Source organism: Strigops habroptila, chromosome 1 (genome assembly GCF_004027225.2).
Source record: "Strigops habroptila isolate Jane chromosome 1, bStrHab1.2.pri, whole genome shotgun sequence".
Taxonomy (NCBI): domain Eukaryota; kingdom Metazoa; phylum Chordata; class Aves; order Psittaciformes; family Psittacidae; genus Strigops; species Strigops habroptila.
Genome location: NC_044277.2, coordinates 107,799,119 through 107,820,927, shown reverse-complemented (window position 1 = coordinate 107,820,927; position 21,809 = coordinate 107,799,119). Strand labels below are relative to the sequence as shown.

At 37.2% G+C, this 21,809-nt stretch overlaps 1 protein-coding gene across 6 annotated transcripts in view; it reads right to left on the bottom strand.

Annotated features, from left to right (window-relative positions):
- Nucleotides 1-21,809, bottom strand: part of ZMYND11 (zinc finger MYND-type containing 11) — a 110,970-nt gene that overhangs the window by 37,028 nt on the left and 52,133 nt on the right. For all 6 annotated transcript variants that reach the window (XM_030508880.1, XM_030508906.1, XM_030508922.1 and 3 more), the window contains exon 3: nt 8,529-8,688. In XM_030508880.1, the coding sequence (XP_030364740.1) occupies nt 8,529-8,688 (160 nt within the window). The remainder of the gene's footprint in view (nt 1-8,528; nt 8,689-21,809) is intronic.

Here is a 21,809-nt window from a genome sequence, read left to right as displayed (position 1 = left end):
TCCTTTGATGACCTCGACTTCATCTTTAAAATGGATTTTCATAAACGGACTCTGAAGGATGCCTCATAGGTATTCTTTAATCATATTTTATCACAAAGAAATCCAAAGCAATTATGAGTTCACATATCCTCAAACCTACCTAGGTATCTTGCTTAATTTCAAGTTCGTTCTATCTATCTATCTATCTATCTATCTACCTACCTATGTATCTATCTATCTACCTATCTATCTATCGTGGCCAAGATTTTAATGATCTCAGCAATTAACTGTTGGGTAGTTGTTTGTTTTTAACATCATTTTTAATTGCTTTCATTTTAGAAATTCATTTTATTCTAAAAAGAACCAACACAAAACCATCAGTCAGGAGACAGTCCAGAATGTTTTTCTCTGTAGGGCATATTAATCACAGACATATTTATAGGCTCGTGATAATCCATTTCCATTTTCTTCACTGTTTCTCCTTCTCGTGCATGGATGCAGGAAGACTCAGGCTCTGCAGTGAATGCTACAGCTTCTCAGAACACTTTTGGATTTCTTTCACTGAGTTTAATCTGCAAGCCTAAGTTTGTCTAATTAATTTATTGCCGGTTTGTCTTACAAGTCTTCTGTTTCTGGCAGAAGCCACCAAAATCTTCTCTGGATTCCTGCCAAGACAGGTAGATTTTTATTCCCTCTCCTACCTTGTAGTTACATTCTGGACAATTCAGGGTGATAGGTTCCAAAGTATAGAGCCAGTCTCTAGCTCCCAGAGCTAAAGTAGTGAAGTTTTTTCAAGAAGTGTAGTAGCATGCCAGCAGGCAAATTGACTGCTAACCCCCCTGTCACGCTTATCTTCCCAGCCTATGAGCTGTGTTCCTGAAGTAATGAGTAAATCTGTTTCCCTCCCAAGAAGGTCATGTTTGGGTAGCTGTAGTTTACACTATTTGAGGTGAGACAATAAAAGTATTCTCCTCCAGAATATGAAAACCAGAAAATAGCTCCAAACAAAAGTTGGTGGTTTTTTTCTTTCTTCACATTCCAAGTGAGTCCAAGGTTAAGAGAAACTTTCAACTTATCTTCTCAGAAACGGGATTCAGTTCTGCTATTAATGTTGCCGTTTTTCACTTGGGTTGAGCCAAGAAGAGGTTTGTAGGCTATTTTCATTAGCGAGATAAATCAGTGATGGAGTGAAGCATTTATTAGGTGTAATGCCTTTTATTTCCACATTATGCATGTGAAGGTTTTGTTCCCCTAGAAAGAGGATGAATCCAGTCTAGAAAAAAACCATCTCTTCACTTGTAGTTCCAAGTCTCCTTCCAAGAAGAACTGTGAACAAAAAGGGTCTCCCTCCCCTTTTCTTTCTTAAGATGTGTTTACATTGCTTTTCTGGCCTTATTTTCTCCATGGAATTTTGTAGTGTTTTTCTAGGTTGATGTTTCTGCACACACAGAAATATTTCCTCTGAACCAACAGCAGAATCTCCTATATACTTCGCTTAGATCTCCAACTTCTTGTCCATGTCCCCTGTGCTGTAGGTGTGGCTGGTATTATTTCAGCTGTCAGTGATACAAAGTCACGAGGGCTGCATTTATTGTGAATGAAGCATGAATATTAATAAGCCCATCAGTGTCAATGAAGTTTCATTCAGTGACCAGCATGACATAACAATAAAAGATTCAAAACAGTTGCCAGAGATGCAGAGCATTTTGAACCCACAATGTTAGTAAAAACATCACTACTAGGTCAGGGTTGGCACAAAAGAGGTATTATGCATGTTTTCAGAACAAACTCAAGATGGACTGACCTATGTCATCTAGTCCATTAGAAAAATTTAAGTCCCATGATGGCAGCTTTATACAAACTAGTTTGACTAGTTTACTTCAAACCCGTAAGTGAATTATCATTCCTCAAAACACCCTTTCAATCAGAAAAAACATTCTGTGAAATTTGTGAACAACATCATCAGTATCTCAACTCCACAACAGTGAGTGAAAGCCTCAGAGAAGAACAGAGCACTATGCTGACTGAACTTTCAGAAGTTAAGTTGGCAAACCTGGGAGAGGCAAGTGAAGATGCTGATGAGGTTGTTTTACCAGTTTAAAAACAGCATCATCTCTTAGGCGTGCAATAAGATGGGCTTTACTAGTGTCATCTTTGGTAATATGAAGATCCTCCAAACAGTGCGAGCTCCTTTCTCAGGGGATGAAAACTAAGGATAAGCAGAGGAGAGGGAAGAAATACTGCTGAACAGGGAGGAAGAGAAAAACAAGATTGAAAAATGAATGCAGAGAATTCTTCCTGATTCTTAACCCATGTGGAGATAGGAAGAGCCACTGTAACGATAGTGAGGCCATTCTCATGAGCTGCGTGCTAATAGCCTTAATGTAAAGACAAAGGAGGGGCTTGACTTAAATACAGCAAGAATTTCTTGTCCACGAGGTTGGAGTTCAGAATTCTAATTTGCTTCTCATGGACAAAATAATCTATGCTTTGATTCAGCAATTTGAAAATATTTGCTTTTCTGAACTTTGACAAATCCACAGCAGTATATTACACCAGTGAACACTAATTTTTGGTTCATTAATAAGCAGAATTGTACACTAGTGCAATTTGTGATAAGAGTTTGCAAGAAAAATCATCATATTTAGCACACAGTGGATTGATATGGTGGCAGTGTCTTGGCAAAATAAGCTCTGAATGATGGCACATTAGAGGATGGAAAGACAGAAAAGAAAAGAAAGATTCAGAGAGTTCCAGAAGCTCATTTCCCTTGCGTGCTCTCATGTGAGGAGACTGTTATGTGGCCTGACCCTCAATGGCTTCTCATACTCTCCATTGGGTGTGGAATAAGAGATGGAAGCCAGTCTGAACTTTTCTCTCCCACAGGATCATTCATTAACTCTTTGCATCAGTGAATCACCACATGTAAAGAACATTGGTACTTTTACAGTAATTTCGACTCTACCTGGAATATTCCAGCCTGGAAATCCTCAATTTGTTACAATATGTGAGAAATAGTAACTATCATGGTCTGTGCTATATTTGGCTTTAGATCAGTGAATTCACATGGCATTTCAGATCAAGGCAATACTGATGGATAAGACAAATGGAGAATTTTTTAAACACTGAAGGAGGTTTTTCTTCATTTGGTGTGACATATTCTTCCTCTCTGGGCTCTCTAGTTGTAAGAGCTTTCATGATGAAGGCACTGGCTGTCATTATTGCTGCTTCATATTATCCTCCTGCTTCTAACTGAAATGAATGGGATGCACAGTAAAACCATTCCTTAACCTAGTTAGTTAGCAGCCTCTGGCTTGCTACCAACAACTGGTAGCTGTGTAGCTTGTTTCTGGTTTGAGGTTTTGTCGGTTGTTTGCTTGTTTAATTTAAAGTGCATTTTATGTACAGAAAAGATTCAAACCCTCACCGTGACCGTTCTTAAGCTTTTTATAATTATCTTTATATTTATGGAGACTCAAGATGACATAGCCAGTTCAAACAACAACTTCTGGCTACCAATACTGACCTAGCATGGAAAAATCAATATAATTACAAAGCAATTAAGCGTGGCAAGTAAGTAACCAAGCCTTTGCTCAATCTAAAGCAATTTAGATTAACACAAATGTAACGGCCAAAATACTCCTTTCTCATAGATTGATCCTAGCAAAATTGAGCCTGCAATACATCAAATCACAATAATGACTGGGTATGAGCCTAAGGTTACTAGGGTTAACAAAATCACCTTCAAAACTCACGGTGCTGGCAGTGGATTACAACGAAGGTTAAAATGATGGCAAAGCAGGCAGAGTGAAGAGATGGATTATTTAGGCAGCCTTTAGACTGGAAAATATCTGGACTCTGAGCAAGCACCAGTACTTTCTAGATATAAAATATCAGAAAATGCCCCGTAGTGAGTTAGCATGTTATGACTAGATGTGTGTTTTGGGAAAAAGTACATTCTACTTCTAATGCTTTCTGAAAACAGGAAAGCAAGCAAATGGCCCCTCCAAACAGCATGCTCTCCACTGAACTAAAAAATCTTTAGAGGGAAGAACTGGAGAGGCAGTAATTTAGCTATGGAGAGGACCAAATGCATGGGAAAAGGACTGTAACTAAAACCCTAAGTCAGACTTAACTAGCCAGAAGAGCTGCTGGCTCTTTCTATAAGCAATCAATTAAATGATCAGAAAATAGAACTCTGTAAAAGAGTGACTTCTTGAAAACATAATTACCTTGTATGTATCTTGTCAGTGAAAAAATAGCTCAAAGTGCCCTAAGTATGAAGCCCCGCTCTTCACATCTCATTAGCGAATTCGACCACCATGAACCAATTTTAAACCACAGCAGTGCTATGAGATATGTTGCATACAGATGCAAACAATGAACCCGTGTTACTAACACATCTCCATTTTAGAAGAGCACAATATTGTTTGGCTTTATGAACACACATGTAAAATGAAATTATACATTCATAATGTATATGACCTCTCTCTGGGTCAGTGCAGTTTTATGACTTTAATCATCAGGAGAAGAATTAGCACATTAGATGCTCAAAATAGCTCCATGCACACTGTCTGTAGAAAAATCACAAAATATGTAAATAGAGTAAGACAAACTAACTCTAAGAACTGTACCTAACCCCCCATAAAGCTACATGACATTGGTGCTTTAATTTGATTTCTTTCATTGGGATTAGACTGAGCACTATTTTACACAGGTAAAAGTACACAAAAATCACGACATAACTGAAAATAGAAATGAATAGGTAAGGAGATTCACGACTCTTTTCTTCAAGAACTACATTTCCCTTCTATTTTATCAACTGCATTGAAAACACAGCTAACAACACTGGTTTGCAATTTTTTTTTCTAAACACGAAAAGCAAGGAAATAATTTCTTTTATGTTGATAATAATAAACACTTCCAAATTCCAAACACTTCCAAGTTCTGTGACAAACAGCATTACAGCTTTTAGAAAGAAAAAGTAAATTTCTGTTACCATATTTCAGGACTGACATTTCCCTTGCAAGGCAAGAAGCTGCAGAGATTTTGTTGAATTGCATAATAATGGCATCGACAAACAGTGAAAATTCACAATTCCTAACTAAAATCCTCGATAACAATGGAAAATAATTTTTTCTCTCATTTGTGTCCAATGCATTAATCATCTGCAAGATGAGAAAGCCTGTAAGATGAGAACGCATTCTGAAAATGTGCAAAACATCTGTATAGATGGCAAATGAGCAAACAAAATGAATACCTCACAAGCCCTGGAGGTGTAATATTTGCCGCAAAGTTCTCGTATAGGCACCAACCCTTAAATACCAGTTGGAAAACAGTATATTTGACAAATGGCTCCATATTTTAGATTTAGTAATTTATATAAAAATATTTGTCCCACTTACATTTGAGAGAAAAATAAAACAATTTTATACGCTTTTAAATCTGATCATTCTTTTCCCCAGTTTTTCAAAATATTCATTTTCATATGAGCTGTCCCTCTTGGAAGGACCTCCTGATGCCCTCAAACTGTTTTGTCTTTGCACCTCAGCTTGTTCTTTTGTATGATACCTCTAAATATATGAGATTTTGCTTTATTTTTTTTACCACAGCTTGAAGATACTGATCGAACAATGACAGCAAAGTAGCATTATTTCTTCAACACATTCATCTGAAGGCTACGAGTAACCCTATCAGAGATTGTGTCCTTGCACAGATCTATCATTATGTCAACCTATTCGATAGGACAAATGTTTGGAAACATGTAAGTAAGCACCACAGATTATCTAATGAATCTTTTCCAAATAGAGCTGCGTCTTCATAATCTGTGTATTTTCAATTATTGTTACCATTTAGCAATCAGCCAGCAGTCATCATTAAAACCAGTACTTTCAGGCCTTGTACCAGCCTCTGGTCAGGCACCTATATAAGTAACAGATACAGGTGCTCAACAGTTCTGTGGCCCAGGCCAATAATTTATTTACTGGAATATGGATTTAAAATGCTAGGATTTAGATCCAAAACTTAAAAAAAAAGTAAAGAAACATCAAGTAAACACTCAAATAAAAAAGGGGGAGAGGGATGACAGCAATGTGTCCCTTTGCTAACTTCTTTAAACAGCTAGCCCCTACTGACTTCCACTGTGGTGCCAGAAAACAGCTAAAATCCAAGGGCATTCTTCCCAATAGGTGGTGGATCAGTTCACAAGTCTCTCACATTATGAACCTTCCAAGTTACTACAGTACCAGTCAAACTGAGTTTGACAACTGGGTCAAGGGTCTGTGTGTAAGTGCTGAAGTTTGATGAGCCTGAAATCCCTGTTCCAACATTAGCCCTATTTCACAGAGCCCTATTTCATAGAGTTTTATCTCCTACAAGTGGATCTCCAAAAAGACTTCTGTGTGTTTGTCCTCACTGAAATGTAACTTGAGCTCATGGTTCAATAGTCATTAGTACCAGATCTGAGCAGTACTGAATTACAAAGAACTACAAAATGCATCTTGATCAAGTGCAGACAAAGCATCTGTAAAACTATCCAGTGTGTCCAATGTAGAGACATACCAAACTTTATAGTTTTGCACCAATTGTTGGAGAATGGAAAATACTTGATCTGATGTCGAGTGATGACAATGACACTTTGTTACTCATTAAAATTTTTTGAATAAAAGAGCAAAGAGAATGACTTTATACTAAGCCAATGTGGTTTGCTTCATCCTGTCTGCAGCATTTTGATTCAGTAACAGAACTGAGAAGTTGGAGCTTGGGTACTGCTGAAGCACAGCCTGGATCAGAAGCCGATTCCTATTTTTGCATAAAACTGTTAAGTCAAGTGTGCACTGGTGTTCTGAACAACTGAGATGGCCATCAGACATATGGTCACAGCACAATGCATCAATGATTAGCAGTCATGCTGAAAATACAGTCAATACTTCTAACCAAAGGGCTATTCATAACGTGACTTAAGCTGCGTCTTCAGTCAAGTCAAAGACAGCTCTTTTCATTCTGAGATAAAATAATTGCGTCATTCTAATGACTCACTGGGAATTTACATGCTGGTTATCTTACAGGTTTTGTTAGACAAATGTTGCTAATAAGTAGCAGGAATATTTTTCGAATGATAATTTAAGAAATGGCTACTGTGAGGCATTTTGAGTCTTTTTTTTTCCTCTCTTAGCAATAGAGGAAATAAACATACTGAACACTTGAGGTAACTACAAATCTCAGATTTTATGTCATGTTGAGTATACACAGTTAACATCACCTCTAAACAGGTAAAACTGACAGAAGAAATATCTAAAAGGGCTAAGCTGGAAATCTGAAATGTTTATTCCCAGGGAGTATAATAAAAAGAAAGCTACATACCCTTAAAAGTCTCTCTTGAGAGTTTCTAATGAAATTAGAATGAGAATCTTAACAGCGACATAATGTACATTAAATACGTATTTCAATACTTCGAATTAGTGTAACTGCGATAATTTTAACTGTAATGATTTCTGTTACGGATACTGCTTGTTTCCACTTCTAATTCTATCACTGTAAAACAAAAAATCTGTTGTTTCACTTTCAGGATCTTACTGATGGCTGCAATAATGCAATGAGTACTTTGGTGGTTTTCAGAATTTGTTTTCCTGTAGAGTTTTTCTGGTTTTCCTCAAAATTTAAATTATTATCTGTGTCTGAGACAATGCTGTCCATTTTATGAGTATTTAATGCAATCTGTATTCCAAAACAACAGTTCCTAGTCTAAGTATTTTAAAGCTTTGCCAAACTCTTCTTTTTTTTTAATTACAAAAATGTGGTCTTGTAAATAGAGAGACCAGGCTTCTGAACAAGGCAAAGCAATTGCGCAAGCTTTTTCCTAGTCTGTGGGACTATTCTCAGTTAACTTTGTGAGTGCATTCCATCTCAGCTGTGGAGGGATAGAGAAAACATGCTATTTAACTTTATTTACATATTTATTTTACACATCCAGTGGAGCAATGTCTGGACTCCTGTAACTAATCCGGTAAAAAAATCCTTCCTAACTGAATGCCCTAGTGCTCACAAGTATCTGTAAAACACATCTTTTCATGCGTGTTTGTATACAAATGAACAACTTCTTGTTGCACTTTTGAAAGGAAGGAGTTCTTTGTTCCTCAGGTACAGATTAAAGCATGAGTAATCAAAAATTCTTGTCTTCTGGGGTTTTTTTGTTTTGTTTTGTTTTTTTGTTTTAAAAGATACCATCTTTGGGGTTTTTTGAGTCTGAGGATTTCAAGTAATACCAATATTTACTGTCTTCCTGTACAGTTGTAGAAGAGACTACTACATAAAAGTGAGGGATTACTGAGCAAAGGACTTTGCCAATCTTTCATAGCAGAAAACTCACAATTCATGAAGAAAGAGCTTCTATGGAATACAAAAGGTTAAAAAAGTTCAAGAGTGCATTACTTCCCTGTTCACAAGTACCAACACAGCATCTATAAATAACTTGAAATAGAAATTAAAACAAGTTTTCATGCTAAGATACCAGAAACTGTGATTTATTTTCTCAAAGACATTATACTCACAATCTCATCTCCTGGCAACCAATATCCTTCTTGTTCAATACCAGCTTTTGACCCTTTACACCCCACCGTCAGGGTTTCAACAATAAGACCATCCTTGACTGCTAAACTCAGCTGACGCGTGGTTTCTTTTGGATGCATACCATGGACTCGAGACATATACCTGCACACAAAGCACAAAATTCTTTCAGTGTTAGTGTTAAACTACAAAATGCGTCAGCAAAAAAATACTCTTTTCAAATTTATTTATAGTAATACACAGTCTAAGTTTTAGGTTGTTTTTAAAGCATCAAAATTAATACAATTTCCCTCTTTACTTCAAATAATTCTTTCTTCCCCCTGAAGTTACATGTGCACATTAGATGAGTAGCAGCACATCAATGTTCTACTAAAAAAATTTACTGCATCCCAAAACTAACATGCATATTGCTTGGGCTTGTCTCTGCTAAACTTCCACATCCATTTGTGCCCCTAAAGAGACTTATTTAAATTAATTGAAGCTTGCATTTCCTATAAAACTTATAAAACTTCCTATAGTATACATACTATAGAATGAATCTTCGATGTCCCAATGAATCTATGTGATTGCTTGTGAGTACAACACGTTTAAAAAAAATGTGAAATGTATGCACTGTATATGAAAACCCAACAGCTAGAGTACTAGTACTAAGTGGTTTTTCTCCTATTCTTCAGATAGCCACAATAATCACACTACGATGACCTGCACTGGTGTGAACAAAACATATATAGCCTAAACTGTGCATATACATGAGATTCAGTTGTGTAACGTTGACCCTTACCCAGTATAATTTACTTCTAGACCAATGTCAAACATTAACTGGGGGTTAACACCACAAAATGATCTTCCCTCAAATAGATGACCTCCCTGTTTTAAGATCATTACACATCAGATTTTTTTTTAGCAGAATTCCAAGAATGTATTCATGAGTCACTGCACATGGAGAAGTGAAGAGAGCTGCAATCGCATGCAATCAGCAGATAAGTGAATTGACTCAGAACCAAATGTTTTGTGGACATATTTTTCTAGTTACAGCTCTCTTACAGTGCTAACTGAATTTCTCTCCCTTTTGGTTTCTCCAGGTACGCTTTCTTTACCTGTCTCCTGGGAGAGAAATCTGTAATTTGCTGTTTTTAAGACAAAGCTGTCAGCTACAGTACCCTCTATTCCATGCTCCATAATGAATTGCAGCAATTATGATTCTTTTATGACTGTCATCACAAATATCTTCACAAAAAATATAATTATCATCAGGAGCAAACTTGAGGAAAAGTTATGTTAAAGCAGTAGCATTACATAAAAAAAAAGTTACATCAGTTTTGGTTGGAGGTTTTTTTGTTGTTGTTCATTTTTGGTTTGTTTTTTTTTTTTAATAACATGGCTGACTGGAACTTTCAGTGCTTTAGAAGTTATAAAGTTACAATACGGGATGAAGACCACTCTAGTGGTCAACTCTCCAAACAACCCTTCTCTTTGAAGATAAATGCCTTTCAAACTTCTTACTGTTTTGGATGCATAAAGGTCTGTTCCAGTCCTGCATTCTCCCTCAAGCTTTTGCTGGAACTGGTTTATGCTAATCTAATCTTTTTGTTTTGCTCTAAAGGAAACTAAATGCACACAATCACATTGTAAATTTCTGACTGAATAGAAGTATATATTTGTGTAGTAAATTACACAATAATCAGAACAACACAGGACATTTATAAATTTCTGCCTGATATCAGGGGCATTTATGGAAATGCAGCACGCTTGCAGAATCTTGGGTTTTGGGAGGTTTTTTAAGGTAAAACTCTTAGAGGCAGATGCTACCATTTACTGTATTTTACAATGTCTACCACAACATGGTCCAAGTCTGGTTCGCTGGTGCATGATACCAGTGCATAAAAAGTAAGTAATAATAAATGAAATTAATAGAGAAAGAACAAAATTTTGCGCAATTCTGTGATGCAATCTGATATATATGAATCTTATGCTGGCTAACAAAAACGATTGAGGGCCAAGCAATGACTCAGAAGATATGCATGTTAGTTCAGTTCTCTATCACACTGGGTGGATTCTCATCTGCCCAATCTGATCACTTTCTGCTTCTGTAGAAACCAAAACTCAACAGGAGAACCTGTTCAAGCGATATTAAACACTAAAAATGAATTTTCCAAGTTCTCCAAATTCTAAGGAGGTCTTAAACATGCAGAGACTCAAATCTATTACTTCACCTTCAGAGTGCAAGTGAACACCATTAGTTTGCTGAGGCATAAAGTGTTGAAGCTTTAAAAATGCCTGAAACAGGTAAAACAACTCATTTGTTTACATACTCATGTTATATGTATTTCTTGCGTGTGTGCACATATGCACATAATGATGCAAACACAACTAGCTTTTAAAAATCATCTCTGTCAACATCGGCTAACTTCACTGGGTTTTCAGCAAATTTTCATTTTAACTTTGTGTTAACAAACTCCCTGTCAGAGCCACAGCATTCATGTCTTCTGCAATTTCTTCGAGTCTTTGCTACATCTCAAAATACATAGCACAGGTACTAACTATCATTTTTCCCATTTTACTGACAGAAAAAGTCAGGTACTGAACAAGGAAGTAATTTCCCTACAGTATCACAGTAGGCTGCTATAGGTCTGAGAACAGAAATCAAGTATTAACCCAGTGCTGTAATTTTCAGTGCATCCTGCTGAAGAAACCATGAAACCATCATCCCTAGTTGCAGAAACACAGTCTACCAAAACTCTTGAATACAAGTTACATGCTTTTTGATTATATGTCACTCACATCTTTGAATAGAAAAGATATGTAATGCAAACCAAAAAGCCTTAAACCAGCTCTAATCAGCTGAGGTTTAATCTGCCTATTTCAACTGTGGCAGGGTGTGCACTAGTGAAAAGAGGCACATGGCTAAGAATAGTCCATTTCTCAAATCCAATCTGTTCTCAACCAGAGTGAAAGTCCTGACACCAACTAAACTATCTCCTCATTTAATAATCATTTAATAATCTGGCGATAAATCCCCAGAGCTTTCTAAAGACTATTTTAGCCAATGTTCAGACTGTGCAGTCTGGAGATCCACAATGTTTTCCATTTAAAAAATAAACTGCTATCAGCTTTCATAGGAAAAGATACATGTGTATATGCGTCCTGATACATGTGTATCAAGAATATTTTTACTTTGATGAGTAGAACTGCTGGTAGAAAAGTCCCCCCTCCCCACAAATTTTTACCTGTATTATAACCTGTGAAGTGTACGTGGCTAGATATTTACAAAGACTATAAAACAACACTGGCAGGGTCTGGATGAAATCCTATATCTTGCCCATTGTCAGCCAGAAGGATGGCAGTTAAACTAAGAAGTGACTAAGGCACAGGACTTGAACCAGAAAAGATAGTTGAAGTTCTTTAATAACGAAATGTCACAAAATGTGAAAGATGCTGGAAACACAAAGTAAGCTAAACTCCAGCCTAGAAACAGAAAGCATGATGTTTGGAGTTCTAACTACCACATCACACTCATTACTGGATCAGGGAAAACAATATTGAAATGTCTTTGTGCAGAAGTGACACTACTAATCCAGGGAGTACAAGTCTTTTCCTGGTACTGCACGCACTGAAGCATCTGGCACCAAGAAGTTAAAAACAAGGAAGAAAGATAGAGCAATCCCTGATTGCTGTTTTCAACAAAAGCTGATTAGCCTTACCTTGGAGACTGGGAGTTGAAGCAGTACTGGTTTGTTATGCTCTTGCCCAGTCCTCCATCTCGACAGATTGGGAAGTGTAATACAACCCCTATACTGCTATTATGTAGCCAGCCACAAGAAGTAAAGCAAATAAACTCAGATGGGCAAGAATAAGTCATGGAGACAAAGTAAAATCCCCTAAATCAACAAACCAGCCCTGATCAGAAAGGGGGCTAAACAAATGATTTCAAAATACAATTTAACTGTGCTAATCCCTACTATATAAAATGAGGGCCTGTCTGATGAAAAGAGGACATTTGGCCTGATAATCTGCATGTTAAATTCCAAATCTCACCCAATGAGGCTGCCTGTCTGCAGGATACAGAAGCAACTGAACTGCTTGCTGCTCAATATTAAAGTATTTATAGGTCAGTATTTTCTCCATTTATAAACTGGCAGCATAAACCTCCTTGACATTAGCATAGAAGAATCTAGCAAATCTAGCACAATTAGTTTTGTAATCAACTTCTAAGAGCCTACTAAAGCATGTTGTCAGTTATTGCAACACCACTTGGAAAGCAAAGGATAAGAATCTCTATCGTGTAGGTTGTTCATTACCACCCTGAAACAAACGTCAGCACTGTCACACCATCAAATGCATATGTAAATGTGCCAACCTTCAGAAAGAAGATACTACCAACAGAATCAGGTAAACGCACATGTGCACATAGGTAATGTATGTGCACATCTGTCCCACAGCAAAAAAAAAAAAATTAGAGGAGAACAATAGGGTATCATCACAGAATCATAGAATCATAGAATGGTTTGGGTTGGAAGGGACCTTAAGATCATCTAGTTCCAATCTTCCTGCCACAGGCAGGGCCACCTTCCACTAGACCATGTTGCTCAAAACCCCATCCAGCCTGGCCTGTGAACACTGCCAGGGATGGGCCATCTACAACTTCTCTGGGCAACTTGTTCCAGTGTCTCACCAACTTCATAGTGAACAATCATTAATAGATTTATAGATTGTATATGTGTGTATGCTTATCTGTATTTATTACATGAAATACTAACCAGAAAAATATGAAACCATTTTAAACCTATTTGGGATTGCAAATGAACAGTAGTCAGGTCTTTACAAATTCAGCAGCAATAAAACATTATCATATTTTTCTGTTTATATACATTATTCTTGTTACCCATCCTAAAAACCTTGAAAATTCTCAGACACCACAGGGACAGCCCAAGGGGTCAGCACAGCTGGAGGTGAGGACTTGAGCAGCTCTCACAGGCCTCAAGGCATCCAGGAGCCACACAGCCATCTGCTGCATACCCCACCTGAGCCATGTTGCAATGACAGGGGAGGAATGATACACAAGCAGACCCGGTACATACCCTTCCAGAGTTTCTCTCCTTCACAGTAACAAACTATGGAAGCTCCTGTAACTCATGCCACTGCTCACAACTGGATCTCGCCCTCTCCCTTGCTAAACAAAACTGGACCACAGGAGTACCCTAATCCACCTCTAACTTGCTTGCCTGCCCAATATACAAGAGACATTATAGAAGCACCAAAGTCTGTCAGCGTACCAGCAATTCACACCTAAAACTTCAAAAGTATTTCCTCAAACTAGCCAGTGTTCAGCATGTCATTCTATTCAAAACCTAGGTCTAATACACATGCTTCATAAGATACCTTAAAACTCAAGAAAACGGTTTGTTTTCATCTCAGGGGTGTGGAGGAAGCAGACTCTAAAGCTGCAATCACCATGGGAGCAAAACAGATACAAAAGTCGCTGGCACTTGCAGGGGATCAGATGGTGAACTTTTTGCCTACAGCTGTCACACAGCTCACAACTTCTGCTTGATGCTGTGCAAGACACAACATGAAGTCAAACCCTGTCCCAAAGAGCTTAATATATACAGCCACAAAATAATGCACGTAAACAGTCTGCTCCAAGGGAGTCCTCTTGAAGGCAACTGTGGTCTCATGAGATGCAGCAAATAGTTTACATGGGCGCAGTTGTGCTATGGCCCAAAAATCTCAGCTGGCCAAGGAAGGAAGTAAGGTTACTTAAGGTGGAAAGTTGACACAGATGTTTAAAGAAAAAAAAAATCCCAGTTTTTCTGGACTCATAGGGAATTGCATTTTCAGCTACCTGAACTCATCAAAAGGAAAATACTGACAAAATGCTACAGCAAGCATCTCTGTAGAAGACTAAAGTAAAATACATACAGGAAATAGCTACCTTATATAAAGTACAACAGTGTGACAAGTGTAGGTAGATGCTAATTTTAGTGGCAAACACTGTAATCTTGGTCTGATCAATTATCTCTACCTGTGCTGGATGCCTCCACCCTCCACAATACGAAGGGAAGTAGCAGTTTGCTGGCAGCAGCAGACTATCTGCTAAGCAACTCATCCAGGGAGAAACAGCAGTCTCAAGATTCCCTTGTACACATAACCCATCTCACATCTGAGATCTGATAAAATACAGCAGATCCCATTAAGCATAACTGAAAGACTGCCATTAATTTTAAATGTTACCTACAGGTATATAAAAATGTCCTAGATTCAGGGACAGACCTTGAGGAATAATACATAAAACGGAAGGAAAGCAGCCAAAAATTTATTCTGAGTTTTATATTGTGTTCCTACCTCTGGTGAGAAATGATGCCTTTTGCTTTATATTCAGGGTATGACAGCAGTTTTATAGAAGGCCCACACACTTCTTTTACAACATTTTTTAATTTGCAAAGAATAAATCACTTGGTTATACTGAAAGTAAAAATGGAAGACGGGTAACATTTTTCCTGGTGTTTTTCTTTTTTTTTTTTTTTAAAAACCAAATACAGCTACATGGCATAAGAACCTAAAACACCCATTCTAAAATCTCAGGAATCCACTAAGCTACACTTGTGGAGAGCCAGGTGAAGATTTGTGCTCACTGTTGTATCTCAAGTACTCAACTCTGCAGCTTACGGTGCACGCTCCATGCAGATGTAGCACTATGGTACAAATCAACTTTCACGAAATATGGGCTAAACATTATGGATATTTGTATTTCAAAACAATATATTTGAAATATATATTCCTGCTTGCCTGAAACTGAGAGCTGGTCTGAGAGCTGAAGACAACACAGACACACAGAGAAAGAAGAGCTGTTTACAATGGGGATGTACCAGCACACTTTTGTTTTCTAAGACACTTTTTGGTATGTTTACAGTTTGTGAAGTTTTGATTATGGATTAAATTCACTAAGATAAAGACAACTAAAGCATACCATTCTTCCTCCGTATTTACACTTCACAAAGAGCTGTTGCCTGTACAATAAAACGTCGATTGGATGATCTACATTTCGTGCAGTCCAAAATTCCCAATGGGGGATACAGAGAAAATGAATTAAGAGAAATTAAGAATTTTCTTCTCCCTCTGACATCAATATCTGCAACACTGAAGATGCATAGACAATCTAAGTAAGAAATGTTTTTCAAATTTGTTTCATCTCTCCTTCATAGTCTAGAAATACAGCATTTGCATGAATATGGAATCTTAATTTTGTGCAGTGTTTTTGTAAAAGAAAAAGAGCGCATACACTTGACAGTGAAACAGTGAAATCCAGCAGTTCAATGAAACTCAGATCTGCCTTATGTTTCTTCTGCTGCTGCTAAAACAAAGCTAAGGAGAGTAATCTAAAGCATTGTTTGTACATGCTTTAGACACCCCAAGCACCATGCAGTTTCCTTTAATGTCAGTGTCACCTGGGTCATTTCTGTCAGAACTGCAGTAATTTTAACTCAGGTAATTCTTTGTTTCAGTAATTTAAATCCTCACCCATACAACTTCACTATACAATTAAGATTGTGTAACCCACCAATATGACCATGAAGAGCAAGTAATTAAGGTACCAAGCTATTCAATCCGTATCTACAAAAATCTCTCTTTCAGAACTACTACCACCTTCTTAAGGAGGAAGTAACCTAAAAAAGGGCTCTACTCCTGTTTTTCCAACCTAAAAAGTTGTACGTGATACTGCTGGTAATGTACATGGATGTGCACAGAGTACTGCTGGCAAATAGGAGCACTAATCGTTCCAGGGCATTGCACACATATGCACAATTGCTTGTGTATATGCAGACTCACTGTTCTATCCAGCACTTCTCTATGGAAGTACTGAAGAAACAAACAAGTAATACATGACTCAGAATATAATGCCCCAGCTAATACCTTGCAAAAATATTTATTCAGCTCATATTGAGCATCTCAATTCAAAGCATGCTTTAAAAATATACATTTGAGCACTTCCATGATTCAGTTTTTTACATTTTTCTATTTAATTTAACTTCCATTCTTATCTGGGTTAAAGGTAACAAAAACTTTTAATTTTTTTTTTTTGTTTTGTCAGATTCGTTTTAGCTTGGCTAAGTTTCCAAATCATCACATTGTCACACAAATGTTCACCTAATTACCAGCTAGGGAACAGGACAATGGCTGGAAAAGCCATCAGGGCAGGGCTGCTGCTTTGGATGCTGATATTGTTTACATGAATGGGAATATGAAACCACAGCCTAAAATAGATGGTATGAGTAGTGCTTTGGAGATCATTCTTTCTCTACTGATTACAGAGAAAGCCTTGATGAGCACTTCAGGTCACCAGTTAAATGGCCATGTCACACTCAGTTTTATCTTTTACTTCCAATAGAAAGCCACATTCATTTACAGCAAAGAAACCAGACATAAGCTGCAAGTTTCATTTTCCAATATTATAAAGATGTTACGATTTGAGCAATAATCAATACTGGTTGTGACAAAAAAGGTAAATTGGTTTATTTTTAATACTTAGAAATAAAGATAGTCTGTTACGTATTTTTCTGTGTAAAATTACACAACTTCAACAGAAATATTAATAGAAGTATGGAGTACATAAGAATATTCATTCAAATGAAAACAGGGATAGTTATTTTCAAGTCAGTTACACTTCCATCACTTTCCTTCTCAATTTATACTGGAGTTCATAGTTTGCATGTATTATCTAAGAAAAGTAGTAAACATTGAACGTTACAGTTTTTATAGTAATGAGTTTGCACTCCTTAGCAAACGTCAAGCAAGGAATATGGCTGTTGTTAATAACCACGTGTTTGTGCTGTTAGCGTGAATCATTTTATTTACCAGTCACACTCATGCTCAGCCCAGAGATAACTTCACCTACTGAATCAATGAAGAACATTAACCTCTGAGATAAAAAACCTGCTTTACTAGCAATACCACACAAGAGCATACTTAAGAATTATTAGAGAAGGAAAATTGATCAAACAAAATTTGTTAGCACACCTATCTATTAGAGCAAATATTTTTCAGAGCACCATTTATTTTTTGGAGAATGAAGTGTAGGAACTAGGTGCATGTGGTGTTATTATTTTGCATCAAAGCAAATACACAAGAAGTTTAGCCTCACCTCAAGATCTAGTCCTCAACAAAACACCCTTTTATGCTAAACCCCTATAGGCTACCTCTGTGGTTGCACAGCATCCTTTTCATTCCATGTAGTCTCATAAAACAGGAAAAAAGAAGTGGCAGAGCTGGAGAAATCTCTGTCAGTACCATGGTGAAGTTTTCTACACTAGGCAATGAATTAGTCTTATGATAGACAGCACTGAGAAGCAGATCCAGCAATTCAGATAGCAATACTCTTTATCACATAGTAGGAAAGTGGCTCAGTACCAAGTTGAAGGAACAATTATCCCTAACAAATCACGAACAACACTTAATATACCTGGACTTCTTCTTATGTATTCCTTTACCCAGTTAAATTAATGTGCTTAAATAGAAGTGTTACATGAATCAAAGAAATTATTTATATCAATGAAAGAGGGGAAGAAGTAATTATTAATATTCATTATAAACTCAAAATGACACTAGATTTTAATTTTAATTCTACTGCTCAGAACAAGTGCAGCTAGTTTCTTTATAGCCTTTTTCCAGGAAAAGTTTACAATTTTTTTCCTGTCATCCCAGCTCCCACCATCCTTAGTCAAAAATATCTAAAAGCAGCTCTTAAAATGGACCATTAATACCAGTAATATTAAAGCTATGTGATATCCAAAACAAAAAAATCATTATGAATTCACAGACAAAACTCTAACACCACAGAATCATAGCATCTAGTTCCCACCTCCATGCCATGGGCAGGGATGCCTCACCCTAGACCATGTCGCCCAAGGCTCTGCCCAACCTGGCCTTGAACACTGCCAGGGATGGAGCATTTACCACTTCTTTGGGCAGCCTGTTCCAGTGCCTCACCACCCCCACAGTAAAGAACTTCTTCCTTATATCTAACCTGAACTTCCCCTGATTAAGTTTAAACCCATTTCCCCTTGTCCTGTCACTACAGTCCCCGATACAGAGTCCCTCTCCAGCATCCTCGTAGCCATATAAGCAAACAGATAAAAACTTTATGACAAACGTAGCTATCTACAGGTAACAGAGGTGAAATTTAATGAACATATGCCATTGTGAACATTCCCTGTGCAATCAATGAAAATCTGTCATTCCTTCTTAAGGAGCATGTAGCTTAGTTCCTTGCTTCTCTTCAACTTTTTTGTGAATCTGGATGCTAAAAATCCTTATTAGCTTGCTGAATATTACCTCACTGGTTAGTCTCAGTACAAATTTACAAGCAAAATTATGTATTGGTTATGATGCAAAAGCCAGTGAGATTCCCTGTACTTTCCTGCTTATATGCAGTTTCCAGAGTTCTTTTTATTATTTTTTAGAATATATCTGAACTTTTGAGAATGTCCAAAAATTTCAGCCTGAATGCACCATTTAACATCTCTGTGAAGCCATCAGTATAAAAAATTAATGTATCAAACAAGTCAAACATTTTGATGCCCATCTTATTTCTATGCAACACATTGCTATGCTTGCAACTGACAGTTATGCACAGATGATGCAGGATTTTTACATATGACCAAAACAATACTTTTACCAAAATTTTGTCATTAGGGAGTCAAATTCTCAATTTTAGATTGCTTTTTTCAGTAAATTTTTTTTTCTTCTTTTTTTTAAACCACATTAATCAAGTAATTGTTGAAAAAGCACAGAAGACACATTTTTTTCCCCAGGATACTCTATGACTAAGGATTTACAAGCTTTAAAACTCCAGACTTAGTTTATTATCTTGCTTTAATGCAAAAATTGTGTTACGAAAACAGAAAAAGAAACATTAGTCTGGGGCTGCAAGAAGCAACTGAAGTTTATCATGAGAAAAAGAGAGAAAAAGTAAAACAAATGGGAAAGGAGATTGACTTAGTGGTCAGGCAGAAAGAAGTGCACTGTACTTGATTGTAACAGAAAACACATACAGAGATACTTAAATCTGAGAATTTTCTACCCTGTCATCACCTGGTGATGTGTTTCTGTTGTTTTCTTTAATGCACAGATCTATAATCAAGCCAAACCAAACTGAATTCAGTTTTCTCAGAGATGAACACCAATAGACAGGCTGCCATAAAAGGCAGCGATTGGTGTGCTGAGGAAGTAGTATCATCCTGCTTTTTGTGGGACCTTGCACTCCACACTTTTGCTTACCCTTGCATAATTACGAACTGCTATTACACTGCATGGCATGGATAAAAATTCACTGTACTGTTCTTCCTCATCCTTTCCCAACTGCTAAAATGTGACTTTCCTGACTTCTTCAATATTGACCTGCTCCACCACAGTACAATTAACTGGGGTTTGACTAATATGTACCAGATTTTGAAGAGTTGGGTTTAATGTTTCCCATGGTCACATTTAAATCATACACGAGGATGATATAAAGATGTGGAAAAGGAGCCAGCAACACTGGTTAAAGCAACCACTGCATTCTTCTGCATAACAGTAGGATGTTTCACTTTGAACAATTGTTTTCAGGTAAGCCCACTCTCTGGTAGCAAAAGGATAGGTATTTTAGGGGAATGGCCTGACAAAGGATAAGAAACCAACAGAGCAGAAAAATATTTCAGAGCTTTCATTTCAGTCAAAAAAGTATCCAGTGCTACGATACTTCCGCTCATGTAAAGTTAAACAGGATTACCTAGTTATAAATCCAGAGTCATCTGCTCTCCCAATCATTCTTATGGCTTACTTTTTTTTTTTTTAAATGCATGAATATTTAGTTGCAACGTGCACAATACTAGGAAGATTTAAGTTTTCATCAAAGGTACTATAAATAGTGACGGACTTTTTCTAACATGTTTCTGAGCTTTGAATAAGCAATACTGTAAAAATCGTGTTCTTTCTAATTTTTTTTCTTCCTACTGCATTGCATATTCTTATTTATAGACTTGTGTGATTATTCCCTACCCGTTCAAATTGCTCATTCTCTTATTTATACTCTCTTGTGATTATTCTCTACCTGTTCAAATTGCTCATTCTCATCTTTGCTTTAATCAGTGCTCCTAGAAATTGTTTTCTGTTAAAGAAAACAGCCTAGAAAGAGAACAGCAGAAGAACTAAGGCAACAAACCCAGATTTATGGATGGAAAAGGACCTTAACTTTAACTATTCTCAGACATGGACTGGAGAAATTTCACAGTGATATTTGGAGAAGAACCCAAATATCCCCCTCCCAGGACTAAATGTCAAACTGAGAGGGTCACATACTCAATCTACAACTGCTAGCGACTCCACCTCAACTGGGAGACCAGAAAATATCATCATTCTACAGTAATCTTTCATACTGAGTAATTCTTTTCTGGCATGCTATCTCATCAATGCTGATTAATGTCAGTCCACACAAAGCTAAGAAGAGACTGACAGACTCTACTCGATATGGGCTTGGGATCTGCTCATTTCTTTTAGATGTTCTGACTGAGCTGCATTTACATTAAATTAGAATATAACAAAAATGAGTCCACAGAATAAATATAGAAAACATGGTTATGACCATTTACAGACCTAGCATTGGACCATCCCAGTTGAAATCTAATTAAAAAAGATGAGAGTCTTTGTAAGTGTTTATGAAAAAAATGTCATTTTCTTTATCACCAGTGTTGTAAAACAGTTTTCTGACTGATGAAACTCACAGTTTCAGTTTTGTTCTATTTAAAAATAACACAAATTCTCCAATTATGGCATATCAGTTTTATCTTAGCTAATGGTCTTTCCACCAGCTTCATTGGCCCAAAAGCTGGGCTACCTCTACCCTGCAGACTATGGTCACTCCCAGTTTCACTCCCAAACTAACTCGTTTCTCAGGCTCCATTCTGGAGAAAGCCAATTTGTTCTTGTTGGGAAAAAGGCAAAGCATGGCCAAGAGGTTAGTTTGCTTCTGATAGAGAACATGGCTGCAAACCATGCCAAGATTGGCTCCTCCTGCTAAAGGCACTCCAACACTACTCCAGCATACTGTGTGTCCTCAAATGCCTTCACATCATGCCCGATGGCAAACTATCATGCCTCCAGCTTCATGTTTCCAGAATAGCATTGCTGTGGGCTGTATTATTTTTGGCGCTTAGAACAGAAGAACCACACACACATATAAAACAAAGAGTATGTCAGGGCCAAAGAAAAATACCATGAGCCAAAGGCAATGA